We start from the raw sequence: 19559 nt of genomic DNA, 5'->3' as shown, positions 1-19559 counted from the left end.
TAAGGTTCTCCATTAGATTTAAATTCAAGTACAAAGACAGTCCTTTCCTGAGCCAGGTGCAATTCCAGAGAATGACACTTTGAATTGAGAGCACGTTTCCTTTGCAAAGTTCAGAACACTGAACAAGTCCCATCCTCACAATAAGATTGTGAGATACATGGAAGTGTAAACTTTCAGGATTTTTAGGAACCCTTTACCCAAGCCCTCCCCCATAACCCAGTTGAGGGAAGTAAGTGCAACTTTGGGACCTCTTAGAAATAAGGTTTAGTCTATTGAAAATAAAGCAGTGGGCCTTAAAAAAATTAGAAAATGAATATATATATATACATATATATACGTAATGGAGTCATCTTTGCCTGTTGCCTTGGTGTGGGGTTTCCATGAAACTGTGTTGGGGGTAGGGGCTCTCTCTTGAGTGTTTTGAAAGTTGGAGGACTTTTTTTAAATTTTTAAACTTTTTATTACGAAAAACTGCAAACATATACAAAAGGGAGAGAATGATATAATAAATACCCACGTACCCATCATCTAGTCTCAACAATTATCAACACGTGGCCAGTCTGGTTCACTTATTTCTTCTCCCACTTCCCACCCATCCCCTAACAGGACAATTTGGTAGCCAAGGAAGGCTGGGAGGGTGATCTTTGAACCAGACACCTCAGGAGTGAGTGAGGTGAGGGAAGAGCTAGAAAATCGTGACAGAACCTGGGTAGGCTGAAGCAGACAGAATACTTGTTGGGAGAAGTGGTTCCTGCCAGTGTCTGGGAAAGGCTGGAGTTCCCTCATCTTCCATAAACCATAACCGTAAACTGTCCCTCCTTCCTCGTCCCTCCTTCTCATGATATGGGGGAGGGAGGCTGGATTAGAATGACGGGTTTTTCTAGATTGGGGCCACTGACAATAGAAACATTCAACTGGAGAAGAACTCCAGGGACAAATACGTCCCTCTGATGAAACTGCCCACTCACATGGCAGACCTCTAGGGCAGCGAGGGCCCGGGGGTGCCTGGTGTTCAGATTGGGAGCTGGGGTGGGCGGTGTGTCGGGCCATGGGGCCTCTCACAGGTCCCTACTGTCCCACCATTTTAGACTTTGGAGAGAAGCTCGGCAACCTCGAATTGCACCCAGTAGAGAAAGAAGCAAGGGGCCCCGAGGGGTGAGCCCATGGCCCAGGGGGGCAGATTTTGCCTGGAACATGTGGCCCTCTGAGCAAAGGCTGCACCCCACCCCAGCCCTGCCAGAGCAGTCTCAAGAGAGGTGGGTGATGGGAGTCCAGGTGGGAGGTCCCAACGGCGGCACGGCTAACCCGGTGAGCTGCGTGCTAAACGTAAGTGGAGAAAGGATCTCCAGGTCCCAGGTACCACCGAGGAGCAAGGTTGCCATCCTGTTAAGAAAAGGGCCGGGGCTCTGTGATTTGCATATAACTTTGCAAAAATTTCCATGAGATTCCTGTAGCCTTTTATAGAAAACAGAGTGAAACCGTCAGTGCGACCTAATGTATTTCTAGCAACCCAACGCACAGAGTGCAACCTGGCAAACACACAGTCGTAATTTTAGAGGAAATGGAGGAAGCAGAGTGCAGTGTAGGACAGTGCTCGGTCTGAAGGTTCAGAAGAAGCCAACCGGGTCCAGGATCCAGAGGAGGATCACTCACTGGACACTTTTAACTATGAAACACTGTCAACGTTCAAATCTGTATACTGTTCCTCGCATTAGTTCCCTGTAGAGCACTCTGGCTGTGGCTTTCCAATTTCCCAGACAGATAAAGAGGAGGAAAGCCAGGAATAATATAACTAGGGATGCATTAAATATGAGGTCCAGTGCACCAAGGAGGGAAGGGAGGCTGGGATGAATTGGGAGATTGGGACTGACATATATACACTAATATGCATAAAATAGATAACTAAGGAGAACCTGCTGTTTAGCACAGGGAACTCCACTTTGCTGTACCGTAGAAATTAACACAACATTGTAAAACAACTATACCCCAATTTAAAGAAACATATGAGGTCCAGTGGCAGTGATCATTAGTGTTTATTTCATACCCTTTTTGTTTTGTTTTGTTTTCTTGTTTCAACTCTTTTAGGGTCTCTATGCCCTACCAAGTCTTACCATGACATTCAGTTGGGGGAAAGAAACTGAGAAAAGTTTACCCATTTATGCAGCAGATTTTTAGTAGCAACTGACTTAACATTCCTGATTTCAAGTGTTTCCAGGGTCCATAACGTGGTAGTCTGGACTTTTCCTAAGGCACGCGGTTGGTTAGTGCAGGCTGCAAGGCCAGCTGAGGGAATGGATTACTGAGTGAGGGAGCCATGCCAGAGACCCCATATCCCAATGTTGGTTCCACCATCTCTACTGGGCCATTGGAGGCAATGGAATCATCGTTTCTTTAAGAACAATGGCCCCTCAAAGAGAACCAACTTCTAGTGCTTATTGGAAAAGTGACATATTTTAAAAAGCTATGGCTCTTAGCCAAGAGAAAAATTCAAGATGAATTAAAGAGTAGGACCTTCCATTTGACTGTGGCTCAGTTCATGGTATCAAAGGCTGCCTTATAAAAACGAGAAAAACAGTACGAGACTCTCTTAGTAAGACCTCCAGCCAGGCAAAAACTGTTCATTAAGGGAGAGAAAACACTTCAGCATCAAGTTCAAATGGCAGTCACCCTGAGCTGTGGGGAAGGTAGCAGGTGCTAAGGATTCAGGAGGGCGATGAGATTCTGAAGAAAGCCAGCGGCAGTACGCATGCATTTGTGAAAGGGCAAAGTACTGGGCTCACCTTTTCCAGGGCAAAAGGGACTCAAAAATTTTAAATCATATTTTCCTTTGCATAATGTTACATTTATGGACTGGGGGGGAGGTAGCATCAGCTGTCCTGATTAGCTAGTCCCCCACATCATAATTCACTGTCAGTACCAGTTTACAGATATGCTATTTCATCTGTAGAACTTATTTTAGTGGCAGAATTTAAGTCTTACAAGCGCTGAATTTCACATTTTGCTCTTTATGCAATGGTTAAAATTCTGAAGGGGGAGAACAGTTTTAAAAAATATTTTTAGTGTCATCATTATTAATAGCTGATTTATTTGTGTCATTTTTATTATCACTATTATTAATGGTTAATATTTATTGCGTGTTTACCATGTGCCAGGTGAAGTGCTGAGTGTTTGGCACGCATCATTTCACATAACTTGCACCACAACCTTATGGGGTGGGTAATACCATTACCCCCATTTTGCAGATTGAAGCACTGAGGTCCTGCCCAGGATCATACAACTGACAGTGGAGGGGCTGAGATCTGAACTGAGGTTGGTTTGACTCCAAAGCTGTCCCAACCACTGTGCTAGGTTGCCTTTTGTAAAGGAGAATCCGTCTGTTAAATGATATTTGTACGTGTGTCATCTTTGTGGATTCCAAAGGTCTTAGAAAGCATCCTTCACACATTTGGAGGATCCATGTAATCCTTGGGGACCTAACTAGAAGTGGTTTGGGTCACCTCATCATGTGTATTCATTAGATTCTGCACAAAAACTTTTATCCCCTTTTAAACCTCAAGTTGTGATGGTCCCTGTGTACCTGCAAATCTCTCTGATGATGGTTGGATATGTGAGACATATAAGAAATGAAGGCATGTAAGCAAACTGAACACTTGTTCTCCAAAACTCTGAGAAAATACATACACATTTACATAGGAAGCCATTGTTTTATATGGCCCAGTTGATACCTTAAAAGAGTAGTTAACACCAATGCATAGCTCTTTAAACATGACGGCCATTCATGATCTCACTGAGATGGTTTTCTAAACATCTGGCCTAGGGCAAAGACTAGTGGGAAGAGTTTAAGTGGAAGTGTGGTTAAAAAGAAAAAAAGAAAAAGAAGGCCATTAAATTTCTTTGAATTGCTAATGGCCTCTATTATTTAGAAAATAACTCTCTGCTTGGAATTCACAGATATCCCACATCCAATCACCCTCTACCTTTGGCATTCTGATTCAACAGGCCAGTGAGGAGCCTGGGATGCGTTTTTTGAAATGATTCCTCGGTAATTCTAAGGGTCACCTGGTTTAAGATCCTTAAGGCAGAGGCCTTTTCTATGTACCAGCAACTCCATGGTTGGAAAACCTGAGTTTTGCAGCATTTCAACTGCATTTTCACATCTGCCAGCATACATTGTCCAGAAGCACTTGGGCATTTTCCATGAGGAGCAAGAATCAGTGAGACCCATTTTAATAGGACAGCAGCTTTTATTAACCAGACCTCCCTAGAATTCTATTTTTGGGGGGGCGGGGGGCACCTACATTGAGATTTCTCCCAGCTCCCTCAATTTAGGTGCAGACCCTTTCATAGGAACAGATTACTTATTTATTTAATATACTGTAGGTCTCATTCTAATATTAGACACTCATAAAACGAGTTTTCTGAGTTATGATGAGATGTTTTCTACAGTCCCTGGGTGCACAAGAGACATCACTGGACATCCAATGGTCTAAAGATTGCCATAAACGGGGAACATATTTGTTATATTATAGATTTCCATCCTTTCTTGTTCCACAAAGAATCTGAGGTGGCTATTTTGCAATATATTTCTAAATGCATCTTCAGTTGACTACATATTCTAGATGCTTCTGTCTGATGGATTTGGAAGCCACTGAGGCAGGTGTGTGCTTGAATCACTAGTCCCGTGGCCAAGACATAATAAACAGCCTCCTCTAAATTCCTGACTCGTGCCATGCTCCACTAGACACAGCAGCCACTGAGCAGTTAGCACATGTAATACACAGAACATGGTATGTTCTTGGTTTTTTTATTCTTTTCTTCCCCTTGTTCTTGGTTTTTTAATTCAGGTGCATTTCATTCAGTTGGTCAGGAGGGAGAAACAGTAAGACTTACAGCATTTGGGCCAAAATGTTGCTTTGTGTGTTTCTGCCTGAATCACCCAACTGTTTTCGTGCATGAACTTGGCCAGCAGAAGGCAGCGTACACAGTGGATGTGAGAAAGACCTGGGTTCAAATCTCAGCTCTGCCACTTTCTGGATGTGTGACCTTGGGCAATTATTTAACTTCTACATTCTTCCTCAGCTGCAAAATGAGGATAACGATACTTACCTTGAAGAATTGTGAGGATGGAGCGAGAGATTATACATAAAACGCCAGGCTCATAGTAGGAGTTCAGGAAGAGAGACAACTGCTACTGCCAGTCGTGTATGCTCTGGACGCTTCCTTACAGCAGCAGACTTCGTGCTTTTCTCCACCTGCCCGATTTCAGCAGGGGCTCTAAGGGAACGGACTGTATGCTTTTCAGTAGGTGGGCGGGGTCCTTGGTGGGGACGTCACTGCTTTGTTTGTACTCCTCCATGACACACAGGGAACTGCAAATCCCACATTAACTGGTTTAAAAGAGCCTTTCTCCACCTCAGATTTCAAACTAGGGCCCAGACTGGAAAATGTTCCTTCATCGGAATGAAAAACTGAGATGCAGACAAGTACAAATGTTGAATTGTGCAGAGAGAAAAGACATAAACGTCATGGAGTATGTTTTCAGTTTAGCTCTTTTTCAGAACTGATTTTTGTGGCTTTCTTTGTTCTTTCCTGTTTCCTACTCTATTTCTGGCTTTTAGACGTGCGTGTGTGCTGCTCCTCCGGAGCCCAGGGCTCCTCACGGGGAATTCGGTAAGGAGGTGACTGGTAAGGAACAGTTGAGCAGCTTGGTGAAGAGCAGGGAGGCCTTGGAGGTGGTGCAGAGCCAGGCTCTGCTGTGTCCCCTCCTGGCTCTGAGGCCAGGGGGTCCCCACTTCCAGAACACCGCCCCAGAGGAAAGAAGTGAGCCACAGCAAGGAAGAGTCACCCTCCCTGTTTTTATCTTTCCATTTCTCCTTCCGCTCTTGGAGAGAACCACGAGACTAGGCGGGGTGGGAGAAACATCCTTGACGATGTTTGTTTCATGCAATTTTTTTGTTCCAAGTTCAGAAAGGTTAGAAACTGTCTTTTTACCAAGAATTCTAATCATAAATTTCCCTGTGTCCTTAGACAGTGGGAGATGAGGGAGGGGAGGGGGTGGGGGAGCTGTGTGTTGACCTAATGATGAACCTGCTGTTAGGAACCCTGCCGCCAGTGCAGGGGTGACCCATCCCTCCTCCCCCAGGTCCCAGTGTCCCCACGCTGATCACTCAGGAAACCCCTCCTTCTGGAGTCACAGGGGATTTAAACCAAACTGGAAACGTGTCTGCCTTTTCTCTCTCCCACTGCATGTATCTCTTCATAAAATCTCTTCATGAACTTGAAAGTATATTTCGAGCTTTTCCTCACCTTTTCCATACTTTTCAAAACAGCTGAGTTTGGGGGGAAACCCTGATGAACTCCCTATCCACCTCTCCCACCCCCACCCCAACCCCCAAATTTTCCTTCTCTTTCCTTCCACTGTCCAAGGCTCCTGACCTTCACAACCAAACAAAGTTGCCAGTTCCTCAGCTCACAACCTTCAGTAACCTTGGCCCACCCTGCAAGTCAGCCCAAATTCACCGTCTGGTCACTTTCTCTCATCTGGAGATGCTAAGGTGAAGTCCATCCCTCTGTTCCCTACTAGGCCCCTGCTTGTCTCTTTGTCTTTGGTTGACACAGAGGGTTGATCTCAGCAATCATCTAATAATTGTGTCCTATCCTTAAAAATATCATCTATTAGGTTTTTGTTGTTGTTGTTGCTACTAATAAAAATAATTTGACTTATCATAGAGAATTTGGAAAAAGCCACCATCTAGAAAGCCACTGTTTACTTGTTGGTGTATTTCCTTCATCTATACATACATGCATACATATATGTATACACGAATAATGTATATATGCATACAGGAGCACAAATACACACACATGTATACACATCCACATTCCTTTTAATGTTTAACAGAAAAATTAGTCTTTCATATTTAGAGGGAAAAGGAAGACCCCAAGCAGGTGGGAAAGAAAACCCCAGGCTGCAGCTCAGGTAGGCTCTTCACCTGTGCCAGCTGCGGCCATGAGCCTTTGGAGCACCTGGCTTGTTGGTTTGTAATGTCACGGGCCTGATGGCTGAGGAAAATATCCAAGCTATCCCTGCCTCCCAGACCACGTAGATGAATCCTTCTTAGAGAGCAATATGGGAAACACATTCTGAGACGCACAAAAGTTCATAAATATACACAAACAGAAGCTATACACATAAAACATATTCAAACAAGTCTCTTCTGAGCCCTCTCTGTGAATGCCCAGCCCTATCTCAGTGCATCGCCGATAACACAAGGTATCACACGTGAGCTTTTGTCTTTGTGGGTGTCGGAACTCAGCTGCTGAGACAAAAACTAACCCCTGGGAAACAACAGCAGACTGGAAGGAGATGGTTTCTCACAAAGTGCTGATGAAAGGGACTCCAGAGATCATTCTAATAATGAAGAAAATGTGTTCCAGCAACATTCTTCCTGAGGTCAGAAACATATCTATCAGGACAGAGAGATAATTTTGGAGACACAGTGATGCAGTATATCTTAGACATATACTAACAAAGGCAACTATGATTTGAAAGATCATTATATTTTGGTGAAGATATCTACCGGAAAACATGTTAGAGGAGAGGTCCCCAGGGGAGGTGCAAGACCAGGAGGAAGTGGCCTGTTTATCAGGATGCTCTAGGTCCTAGAGAATGTTGCTGTGGTTTGGGAGACATGTTTCTCCTCTTGAAGCTCCCAGAGATAGACTTTATATATTATATAAAAATCTGAAGCCAGGCTAAGGAGTGCAATCACTGTGATGATCCAGTGGAATGTTATTTCAGGAGGAGGATAGAGAATGAAGGAGAGCCGAGATGGCTTCGAGACCAAGCTGTGGATGCAGATGTAGGCCAGGAGCAGACCCGGGAGATGGCATATGACTTTAGTTTCAGTTCTGTTGAGTGGACTGCAGTGAGTCATCCAAGAGCAGTTATACCACAGACAGCTGGAAATACGGTAGTGGGTCCCAGAGTGGAAAGGGAGGGCTAGAAACAGACATCTTTCAACTCACTGTTAAGAGTGCAACTTCATGCTAAGTAATACGGAAAACACAAAGTAAAACATATATGCTTTGGAGGTTAAAGAACGATATTCGATTTTGGCAGGGAGTAGGCAGCAATACTGCTGGCTCAGAGGTGGTGGCAGGAGATGAAGGTGGAGTAGTGAGCATTTCCATGAAAGAGGCATGAGTCAGGCTGGCAGTGAGGGGTGGGTAGGATGTGATTAGGTAAAGTCGGCGGGCATTATAGGAAATGGAAGCAGCAGGAGATCACAACATAAGTGGGGGCACTCGATTGCCATCGTTTACTTTGTACCAGATGCTGTAGCAGACAGTAAAGATAGAAGCAACATTAAGATCGAGACATGATCGTCAAAAAACTCACAATGTAACATGGGAGAAAGACATACAGGCAACCAATTGTTTGGGAAGTGCGATTAGGTTGCAACATATAAATTGCCAATATTCAATCAACCATGTTGGATCCACGAAAATGGCAGTTTCATATGATTCCATCTAATACAAGTGCATTATAGTGTCTATAAAAGGTAAGGGTCTCTAAAGGAGCATGCGTAGGAAGGAAAACTATACAAATGACTTTGGAGGTGGGCCTGTACTTTATTCTAAATAAATGTGCTACTGAAGTCTTTTAACAGGTAAGTGAGATATTGAAAGAGATGTTTTAGGAAGATGAATTTGGTGTCAGTAGAAAAGATAAAATGCAGGGGCAAAATCCCAGAAAGCAGTGGGGGACATTTAGGAGGCTACTTAAAGAATTTAAGCAAAGGGTGACCAAGGCCTGACCAGGGTGATGTGACAGACATTTTGAGGGAATCATCCTCAGGACTGGGCAACAGACCGGCTGGCTATCAGGGGATATGCCCCAAAATGGATCCACAGATACAAACCTGGGTATCTGGAAAATCCTGCTTCTACCTCAAACAGGGAAGTCAAACCAAGTTGCTGATTTGAAAGAAAAATAAAATTGTCTGACACTGAGACTGAGGGAAGCCGACATCAAACTGGAAAGACCTACAGTGACAGTGTTCATTATGTCACCATCTGGTCTTATATTTGCTTGTTGGTTTCCTGGTTCTCCAGTAGAACTGAGTGTTCGTAAGGTTGGGGACTGGCCTGTTTGGTGTCACTGCTGCATCTCCAGCCTGCAACAGTGCCTGACACATAGTAGGTGCACAAAAAATGTGCTGCGTGAACAGACAATGAATACGGAACTGCCGTCAGGAGTAACGTCTCTTCAGAGATATCATGTTGGAATTTTTGTCCTGGACATCAGTATGGAAGCAACAAAAACTACTGTTGAAGGTGGGGGAGGATCTGTAGAAAGAAGAATCAGGAGAAGTTCCAGTGCAGGGAGCACAAAGTAACAAAGAGGTGTGAGATGGCAGAGAGAAAGGAGATGCTTGACAATAAGAGGGAAAGAAGAGGTGTTGAATGGATGTACTGGATGGAGGTGGGTACAAAGCATGAGATTCAGAGCCTGTGGGTAGTTTAACTTTAGACTCTCTGTGAGTCTAAGAGAAAGAATGAGAGCATAAAAGGACAGTTACACATCAAGGAGAAGGTAAGAGTAATTCTGTAACTATCATGCTCAAAAAACAAACAAAAAAAGAACCTCTCAGTGTTTCTTGGATAATACTCAATAAAATCTAAATTCCTTTCAATGGTGTCCAGAGTCTGCCATGATCTGACCCAACCAATCATTTCAGCCTTGTTTCCGACAGCTCACCTCACAAACTCCGCACTTCATCAGGCATATTTACTCTGCATGCCCCAAACTTATCCTATATTTTCCTTTCTCCCTGTCCCTGCTCTTGCTGTTTGATCCATTTAGGATGACTTTCCTCCCCACTCCCAATAGCAATGCTGCCTGGATAAACTCTACCCACTTGGTAAAGTTTAATGCTGAACCTTCTCTAATCTTCTCAAACTAGGTAAGTTTGAGTTTCTTAATAGTATTTGTTTCCCATTTCTAGTTCTCTTTCTTACCCACAATGCCCAACACATTACCTTGTGTTTATTGGGTCTTCATTTATTGACTTAACAAATATTAACTGAGTCCCTCCTGTGAATCAGTATTTTGTTAGATTTGGTGATGCAGTGGGGGTATAAAACAGATATGTCTCCGCCCTCATGGACTTAACATCTGGTGCTGGAGGCAACTGTGTAACCAAGCAAACGCTTATATAGTAAATAATGGTGACAAGTTCCAAGAAATAACAATACAGAATGCAGTGAGAGATATGACTTGGGGAGGGGAGTTAGTCAGAGGGTCAGGAAGGGCTGAGATCTGAAAGAAGAGAGAGCAAAAGGAGTGGGAAACAAGGCTGAAATGAGTGGTTGGGTCAGATCATGGCAGACACCGGAGAGCAAAAGGAGAAAGGATTTTCCAGGCAGAGGAGAAAGGCCCTGAGACCGCAAAGAAACCTGACACATTCAAGGAAGGCCAGGAGTTGCGAGGCAGGAAACAAGAGGAAGAGTGGCTGCGGCGAGGAGAAGAGGGTTGAGGTCCAGACAATGCCCTCGTAGGTCATGTTGAGGACTTTGGTATTCACCCTAAGGGCAAAAGGACCTTCTCAAAGGGCTTGAAGCCATAGATGCGAAGAGCTTGCATTTTCAAAAGATCACATTGGTCTCAGAGTGAAGAAAAGATTAGAGGAAAGTAAGAGTGAATGTCTGAGGACCAATTAGGAGGCTTCTTTCATAGGTCATGTGTGATAGGACAGTGGCTTGGACTAGAGTGGATTTATACAGACCCTCAAAAAATGCCAAAGGAGTGCAGAATCAGTGTTTTGGAGTCAATCACCAGGACTGAGAAAAGCTGAGTTTCACCTTTACAAATCTTTCCACTAACGTAAATCATAGTCAACGTCACCTCAGCTCTCCAAAACCCGTGGGAAATGTGTCTGTCAGGATAATCAAGTGTTCTGGATGACTAAAGGTAAACAGCAACACCACCTTTTTCTCCCCATTTTAAATCTTTTTATGAATATCTTTACATCTCTGACTTCTTAAAAAGCAAAGTACACTGAACATAATTTCCCCATCTGTTGACAATTACACAAACCCACATGAGTAATAGTTATGGTGTAGTATAAAATACAAAGGATGTTGTGAGACATGCCAGGTCATAATAGCACTCTTGGTACCTTCACTAAATAGAACCCAACTGCTGGAGTTTTATTTCCTCCTTCAGCTTTTGCTTTCATAGCTTTTCTGCTTCCTCTCTTGCTGTCAACAGCTCAGCCTTCGTGGCTATTAGTGTGTCTATATAAAAGTGACTTTCTCCTCTTCTAATTTTCTTAGGGGCTAAGTAACTAGATGACAGAGATGGTAAGCATTACATATAAAATTAGGATTGGAGAGGCTTTTCTGTGAACATAGATGCTTAGTTTTGCTATGTAAAGATTTCCTTCCTGGGTCTTGGATCTGTCTGTCAGACAACTGAGTTCCAAACCCAATGGACTTATCTTTTTTTCTAATACATTTCATCGCTTTAACTGTACTACTTGTCACATAATATATAGAGTAAAATGCAACAGATACCTTTAAAAAAGTCAACTAGTTCTTATTCTTTTATTAAAACAGGGATAGGGACTTCCCTGGTGGCGCAGTGGTTAAGACTCCCTGCTTCCAATGCAGGGGTCCTGGGTTGGATCCCTGGTCAGGGAACTAGATCCCACATGCATGCCACAACTAAGAAGTTCGCATGCCACAACTGAGGAGCCCACGAGCTGCAACTAAGGAGCCCGCCTGCTCCAACTAAGACCCGGTGTAACCAAATAAATAAATAAATAAATATTTTAAAAAAGAAAGAAAACAGGGGTAAACTTAGGGATTGACAGAAACCTACATTATATATAAAGTTTCCATGGTGGTACACTATTATGTGGAGAAACAAATGATAAACTGTTATTTTAAAGGACTAATGTAAGAAATGTCTCATTATGCCCCATCATATAAGTCTTTAACTTACAAACGTACTGCCTTCAAAATGTCAAATTAGATGTTTTTCAAGACACAATAAAGAGAGTGAAAAGACTAGCCACTGAGTGATAGCAGATACTTACAATGTGTATAATCAACAAAGGACTAATGTCTGGAATATATAAAGAAATCCTAAAAATGCATAAGAAAAAAACAGATAACTCACAACTAGGCAAAGGCTTGAACAAGGATGTAAAGGAGAAAATCCAAAGGCCCAAGAAGATACGGAAAGGCTTCAACCTCATTAGTAATTAGGGCAACGCAAATTAAAACTATAAGCAGATATTACTACATACCCATCAGATCCGCAACAATTCTGAAGTCCGGCATATCAAGTATACTCAAGGATGTAGTGCAACAGAAAAATCTCACAGATACTGGTAGGAGTGGAAACCTGGTATCCGCGTTGTGAAAAATAGATTATACCATCTAGTTTAGTTGAAGACATATATATATATATATATATATAGCTCCTATTACCTAGCAATTTCCTTTTTTTTTCCCACCTAGAAATTTCACTCCTACCTTCACACCCTAGAGAAACTCAAGTACATGTATACAAGGATACATATAGAAGAATATTCATAGCAGTATTGTTCACAGCAGCCCCAAACATCCCATGTGCAGAATGGATAAATAAATTGTGGTATATTCATACAATGGTATACTATACGACAGTGAAAATGAATGAAAAACTACACACATCAGCATGGATGAATTCCATAAAAATGAGGGTTGAGTCAGAGAAGAGACACACACAGTACGACCTAGCCATATAAATTTAAAAACAGCTACATTGAAACTATATTGTTTAGGGACACATACACAGGAGGCAAAATAATAAAGAAAAGTAAGGACAGTATTATGAATGTCAGGAGAATGGTTACCTCTAGGGAAGAAGACAGGGTTGTGACCAGGGAGGGGCACACAAGGGGCTTCTGGAAAGCTGGCAATGTCCTGCTTTCATGAACTGCATGGTTATTACATATATGTTCACTTTATAATTATCCATTCACATGTTTAGTACTTTTTGATGCATTTTCAGCATATATATTTTACATTAATAATTTTTTTAAAAAGGTTAATGTAAACCAGATGTTTCTGATTAGGAATGCACTTCATCCATAGGAATAAGAGTATAAATAACAGCTAATTGATCAGACAAGACCATAACTCTCATTAGGTAACAGTATAAGTTAAATACTGCACATTTCAAATATATTTCAGAAAGTAATATAGTTGCAATATTATCAGCTAAACAAAATATATACAAGAGAAATAATGAATAAGGATTATTTTAAAGTATCTGATACCAGATTGGAAAAGATAAAAAATATTGAAGATATACTAGATTGCAAGACTGGGAAAACTGACACGCATACTCAGCTGGAGAGAGTATAGATTGGTCCAGCTTCTGTAGGGGGTGATCTAACAATGTCTATCAACATTTTAAAATGCATATTCTACTTCTAGGAAGCTATCCTGTTAATATACTCATGACCGACAAGTGTGAGAAACTGTATCTGTACAAGAATTACAGACCTGTCTGTACTGGTAAAAGATTAGAAACATCCCATACACCCATCAATAGAAGACTAGTTAGATAAATTATGGTACTCTAAGTATGGAATACTGTGTAGCCACCAAAAAGAATGATGCAGCTCTACATGTCCTGCTATGAAATTGCCCAGATTTGTTACAAGGAAAAAAGTATAAAACAGGACTTATCATATGCTATTACTTATTTAAACATTTTTTAAAAAGAATAAATATGAGCTTTTATATTTTAAAATTATATCTTTAGAAAAATACCCACATTTTAAATCATGTTTATGTATTATCGCTTCAAAAGTTCTTTTAAAAGATCTTCAGTGCATAGGCTTAAGGAAAAACAGGTTTAATTATATTATTATGAGGAACAATAAGAAAGTTTTGGTAAAAATCCTAAGGGGACTTTTGAATAGTTCCCATCAGAGCTAAAAGGCCATTAAAAAACAAGCCTAATAAGAAAGTTTTGGTAAAAATCCTAAGGGGACTTTTGAATAGTTCCCATCAGAGCTAACAGGCCATTAAAAAACAAGCCTAATTCCACATCAAAACAAAATACTTCTTTTGATACGGATGTATCAGTAGCATTGCTCTTTTACAGACTGTCCATGATTAGAATAATTATTCTGGGATCAAAACTGACACCAAGGGGGAGACATAGAAGGAAGATGAACTTCAAGGCCAAGCTCAAATTTCACTTCTGGTATAAAAAGCCTTCCCTGGCTCCCAGGCTGTTTGTTGTCCAAAGTGGGTATACTTCTGTTACAAAATGTAGTATATGTGTGGCAAGTATGTATCTCACCTAACATTCCTCTTCCTAGTTTCTCTGATGCCTCGCTCAGCAACTGGCATAAAGGAAGTGCTAAGTACAACTCTCCTTCCTCAAATACAAGTAACACCTATATAGCCACCCTATTTGGCATCACATATTAAGACCCCTGGGGGGTATGAACTCAGAAAACTCCGGGACAAGGACAGAGGTTGTTCTTTTATATCCTGAATCTCCATGGTATCTGGTCACCAGTGGACATTCAATAAAATTCTGTTGAATAAAAGAATGAATTCAGTGTACCAAAATATTTGTAATAATTTTCCATTTTTGCCTCTAGCTAATTTCATTCTTCTCTGTTAACAGATTTTTCTTCTTGACCAGGTGTTAATGGTAGTGCCTACTTATTTGCTCTCTAAATAACATAACCGATCTAGTGGTTTGGTCTATGTCCCTGTTAGAAGTACTGTCTTAAATCTAATGGTAGAGAACATATCCTAAAAACCTTTCTCTTTGGGGAGTTTTCAATAAAATTTTCTCAAGTACAATAAAGGTTCTTCATAGCCCGTATGTAAAGAGGCACAAAAATTGTGACTGTTCTTGTTCTGAGAGGTTGTGGGGTGAAGTGGGGTAGGGACATCAGATAAGTTAGACTCTGTATTACAAATTTTCAGATTCTAAAATTTGAAGTAACTCCATTTAATAAACTATTCCCCACTCCTCATCCCCTCACATCCTTCATCATCATCATCATAACAGTTTAAAAATAACTTTTTAAAAGAACAATTTTCCTTTGGTATTCCTGTTATATGAGATAGAAGTAATTTTAATATCTGGGAGCTATGTGAATACCTCCTGATCTTTTCTCCTCATCTGGAATGTCTACCTGCCATGAAGGTAACCTTCCCTAATCAGGAACCTGCTGACTGCAACTACAGCTCAAAGATGATAGTGGTGGGAAATCTAACATTCTGGTTTGATTTCTGGTTTTAATTCAGGAAATTAAAAATTGGGGGACTACTTTCAAGAACTCCCAAGTAATCTTTTTAAACAAATTGCTAAATTCTTTTAAGATAAAAGCTGCAATGGTGTCAGTCACAGAGACATACAAAGAAATAGAAGTAAGTTGCAAGGCATTCCAAATACCTCAAAATCGAGCATATTTAGGTTCATATCAGCACAAAAGAGAAAGGTCTAAGCAGGCCACCAAGGTGCTTTGTCTGTTTTGTTCACTGTCTTATCCTCTGTGTTTAGAATAGCACCTGCCGGATAGTAGGAGCTCAATAAATGCTTGATAAATTAATCAATGAGATAAAAAGATAGCATACATTAAAATCACGAGGAGAAGAGGACTTCCCTGGCGATCCAGTGGTTGACTCCGCACTTACGATGCAGGGGGTGCGGGTTCAATCCCTGGTCGGGGAACTAAGATCCCACATGCTGTGCAGTGTGGCCAAAAAATAAAAAAAAATTAAAAAAAAATCATGAGGCAAAGAAAAGGTAATGAATTTTTAATATCCTCTAGTGCTCACTAAGTCAGACTGGCATCCATGTGTAAGTGAGTAACAGCAAAGAGTAAGTGAAACGTTTTAAAGCCCATTCCTGCAGCTGAAAGGACACCAGCTAGCAGGAGACAGGAGACAGACGGAAAAATACAGAACCTGGTTTTCTTTTCTTTTTTTTTTTTTCCCTTCAGTACATCATGAAGTTCAGAGAGGAGTCTAAGCCCTTGCATGTGATGCAGAGAGCAATGCTTATGGGAGCATTCAGTAAGCATCTCACAGCCAGCATCAGCAGGGGCCACGCAGATTAGAGGAACAGCTCTCCTGAACGTCTAATCCATGTATACATGTCTCTGCAATCAGCAATTTTAAACAGAACCAATTAGAGCATTAATAATAATAATAATGACAGTAGATAAACATTCTGAACTTGGAAGACTCAACTCTAAGCCCTTACATATGGGGAAGCTGGAAACTTGACTATCAGCTCTGAAACAAAGCAGTGACTGCTCCAACACAACCAGAGCCGGACCCGTGTGGAACATGGCGGCAGAAGAACGGAAAGACTGACTAGCAGAGGGAAGGGTCTGGTTGAAACTAGGGAGTAGACACCTGGAATGGGTCAGTCTGCACAGGTCTGCATCTTCCAGCAGTTTTCTCTCAACAGGAAGAGCTATCCGGGCAGAGGCAGGCTGCTCCCCTTGGTGGGCATTTGCTACTTGGCACCCGGGGAGAGACCCTGAGCCAAAGTCCCATCTTCACTGTGGTTCCTAGTGGAAGGCCACCACGGAGGACAGGCAAACATGGTTTCCTTGACAAGACCCTACTTTCTGGCAGTAGGATCACACCATCTCACCCCAATGCCTCAAATGCTTAGATCTCCCCATCCCCATCCAGTGTGCACCACATCCTACTAGTCATGGCAGACAGGTTGGTTGCCAGTAGCCATCAGCAGGGAGGAAGTGAAGCTAAGCCTCCAGGCAGGTAAAACCCAAACAAGCATTTTCAATCTAAGGTCAAGATAAAGAAACAGGATACTATTTATCCACTTGTCTATCAAACAGGCTTTTCTCAAGACTCCTATGTTACGGCCACGGAAAACATATCATGTTTGACAGCACAGCACGCATGGGGGAAGGCAGCTCAGCTAAAGCAGAGCCGCCACTGCAAAGCCACCTTCACCCGCCCCATCCACGCTCATCTCAGTGCTTTGGCTCTAGACGGTCATTTCTAGCAACACTTCTGCTTGAAATTTCTAGAAGAGTTAATTTTCGCACCCACAAGAAGAGCTTGCTCCAGATTTCAAAACTCCTGGTGTCACTCTTAGTCATCCAGGAGCACAATTTTTTAAGAACGGTATCTCCCACAACCTGTTTCCTTCTTACCAGTAGCTTTAAGAAGGTAGATTCAGTCATTTTGTTCTTCGCTAAAAGACCTTTTTAACTCACACAGAAGGAAACAAGGGTAAGTGGGATAAGTGAGATGCCAAGAAGTCTGTGCAGAATACTCCAGTAAAACCCTTGCCCTGAGAGCTGCTACTTCTCTCTCTGCCCGCGGCCTCCAAGCTGACCCCCGCCCCCCACCCCGGACGTGCCTTCTCCCCTTTTCGGGCCCCTCCTCCCCAGTGTGTCCGGCGGGCGGGCAGTGTACTCACTTGGGTCTTGTTTGCCTTGGACTGTCGCCAGCTAATCCACTTTCACATCTTGGCTTGATCTCTGATTTGCTTTCTCCTTCCACCAAAATTTTTAGAAACAGAATTCAGATTTGTGCTGGGCTGCCTTGCCGCAGTGCCTCTTGCCAGCTCTCAGAGCCTGACCGGGAATTTGCCTTGAGAGGTCTGAAGACTCTTCTAGGGCAGAATCACACTCCCACCAAGGCCACTGTATGAGTCACAAGTGCTTGCTATCAAAGACTCTGTGACAGGCATTAATACTTGGAAGGTATCTTTCCCGTTTGCCACATGCCAGCCCCAGAGACGCTGGACTGGCCTACAGAACCTCTTTCTAATTTACTTTGCTGTGGATTTGCTGGGGCTGGGGCGGGATGGTGTAGAGGCAGCTGGAGAAGAAGCCAGGAACAATTGTGTTTGCTTTTGGCTACAAAGTTCTGGAAGCTGAACTATCAGGGTTACCGCAAAAGTACTACGTTCTTAATCCCATTGAACAGGCAGGAGAGTGACTTGGGTTTGAGTCTGAGGTCTGCCATCAACTGGCTTTGTGACTCTGAGCAAGTCACTTTGTTCCCTTTAAACAGGATGGAGACAGAGGGCTAGAGGACCTCTCAGGTTCCATTCTTCCCTGAGCTTCCATGCTTCCAAATTCCAAACTTACGCCAAGTCAAATCTGGCCTCTGGCCACCCCTGCAGCTATCACACAGAGATCTAATCTACTGGCAAATCACCTTTTGCAATTTCCTTATTTCTGGAACACATACTTGCACAATGACGCCACTAGAAACCAAGAGATTTGTGCGGCGCGGCGCTCTGAGGTTCCCTGTGATCCGCCTGTGTGCAGCAAACTGTCCATCGGCTGCTGTGTGTTATGAAGCTTATTTGCTTTTTCAGTTGATTGGTAACGTTAAAGGTGGGCCTCTCCAGGGAGGTTTTCAAGCTCTTAAGTGTAAGTCAAATATTAAGTAAAATAATGCTGTCATGAGAGATTTTGCCCCGCGAACCTCAGTTGTGTCTTTCACGCTGCTGGGCTGTGTGTGATGCTGGAAGCCAGTCATTTATTTGAGCAACTTTTCATTTAGAGGAAAACAGGTGACCTCAACTCCTTGCACTTTAAAGACTCGTTCTGAAAAGCCAGCACATTTGTCCTGTGTTGAACGTTGCTCGGGAGAGGATGGGTTTGGGCTTCTGGGAGGTGACAGAGCAGCCACAGAGAGGAGGACCCGGGAATCCTCTGCTTTTGTTGCTCCCTGCTGCCACCTCTCCCGCCCACCACGGATCAAAGTAACAAAGGGACCACACCAGGAAAAAACGTTATTTTCAAACCTAGTCCTGAACTTGGATTATTCAGAAAACTAAAACAAACAAACAAACAAAAATCATAATTTGGGTTTAAAACTTTAAAGCGGAGATGGTATTTTTCCTACTTTGGAGTGACTACCAAGTTCTTGAGAAAATCAGAATGCCTCTACCTGGGATTCATACAGCAACTCCCACCCACTGTACTGTTAGGCGTGGGGTACGACCGAGACTCAAGATTACAGTTTGTGAAGTCCAAGTTTAGGTTTCAGATATATCCACTCCAAACCCCGGGAACAAGGAGTACAATTATATATTCTTCAAAGGTATTTATTTAAGGATTAGAAAGTGCTTTGTTCCTAGATGGGAGGCAACATAAACCTCTCCCACTAGGAAACATTTTAGGGCCCTGAGATAAAGGTCAGAGTAACAGAAGTGCTGAGGACTCTCTCCTGGAGACGCATCACGTTTTCTTTTTCTAGCTTTTAACACAGTGCATTTAATAGGCTGGATCTCCAGCAGATGGGTCACCTGCTCAGGCCCCACGGCTAAATGTCACAGGCTGTCACAATCTCATTCTGAAGATTCAACCTTGGGGGGGCCCACCTTGATTTTTTTTTTTAAATGATGATCAATAACTTTATTTTTTTATTATCTCATACATATATTTTTAAGGTCAAGTACTTCCTTACGTATGTGCTGAGTTGTCCATTAAATTCTTTTGGATACATTTTTAGTAGATTTGTATTAC

At 42.4% G+C, this 19559-nt stretch overlaps 1 protein-coding gene across 10 annotated transcripts in view; it reads right to left on the bottom strand.

Moving 5' to 3' along the window:
* KALRN (kalirin RhoGEF kinase) overlaps nucleotides 1–19559 on the bottom strand; it is a gene marked incomplete at its 3' end in the record, with an annotated part of 643513 nt that overhangs the window by 184167 nt on the left and 439787 nt on the right. For 7 of the 10 annotated variants that reach the window (XM_082839575.1, XM_082839578.1, XM_082839574.1 and 4 more), the window contains one exon: nucleotides 1321–1383. The exons of the other annotated variants lie outside the window; for them this stretch is intronic. In XM_082839575.1, coding sequence (XP_082695701.1) covers nucleotides 1321–1383 — 63 coding nt within the window. Of the gene's footprint in view, nucleotides 1–1320; nucleotides 1384–19559 lie in introns of those variants that run through there. 10 annotated transcript variants of the gene reach the window in all.

Source organism: Leucopleurus acutus (genome assembly GCF_964270905.1).
Source record: "Leucopleurus acutus genome assembly, chromosome: 5".
Lineage (NCBI taxonomy): Eukaryota > Metazoa > Chordata > Mammalia > Artiodactyla > Delphinidae > Leucopleurus > Leucopleurus acutus.
The sequence above is the reverse complement of the archived record's forward strand: the minus strand, read 5'-3'. Positions and strand labels throughout refer to the sequence as shown.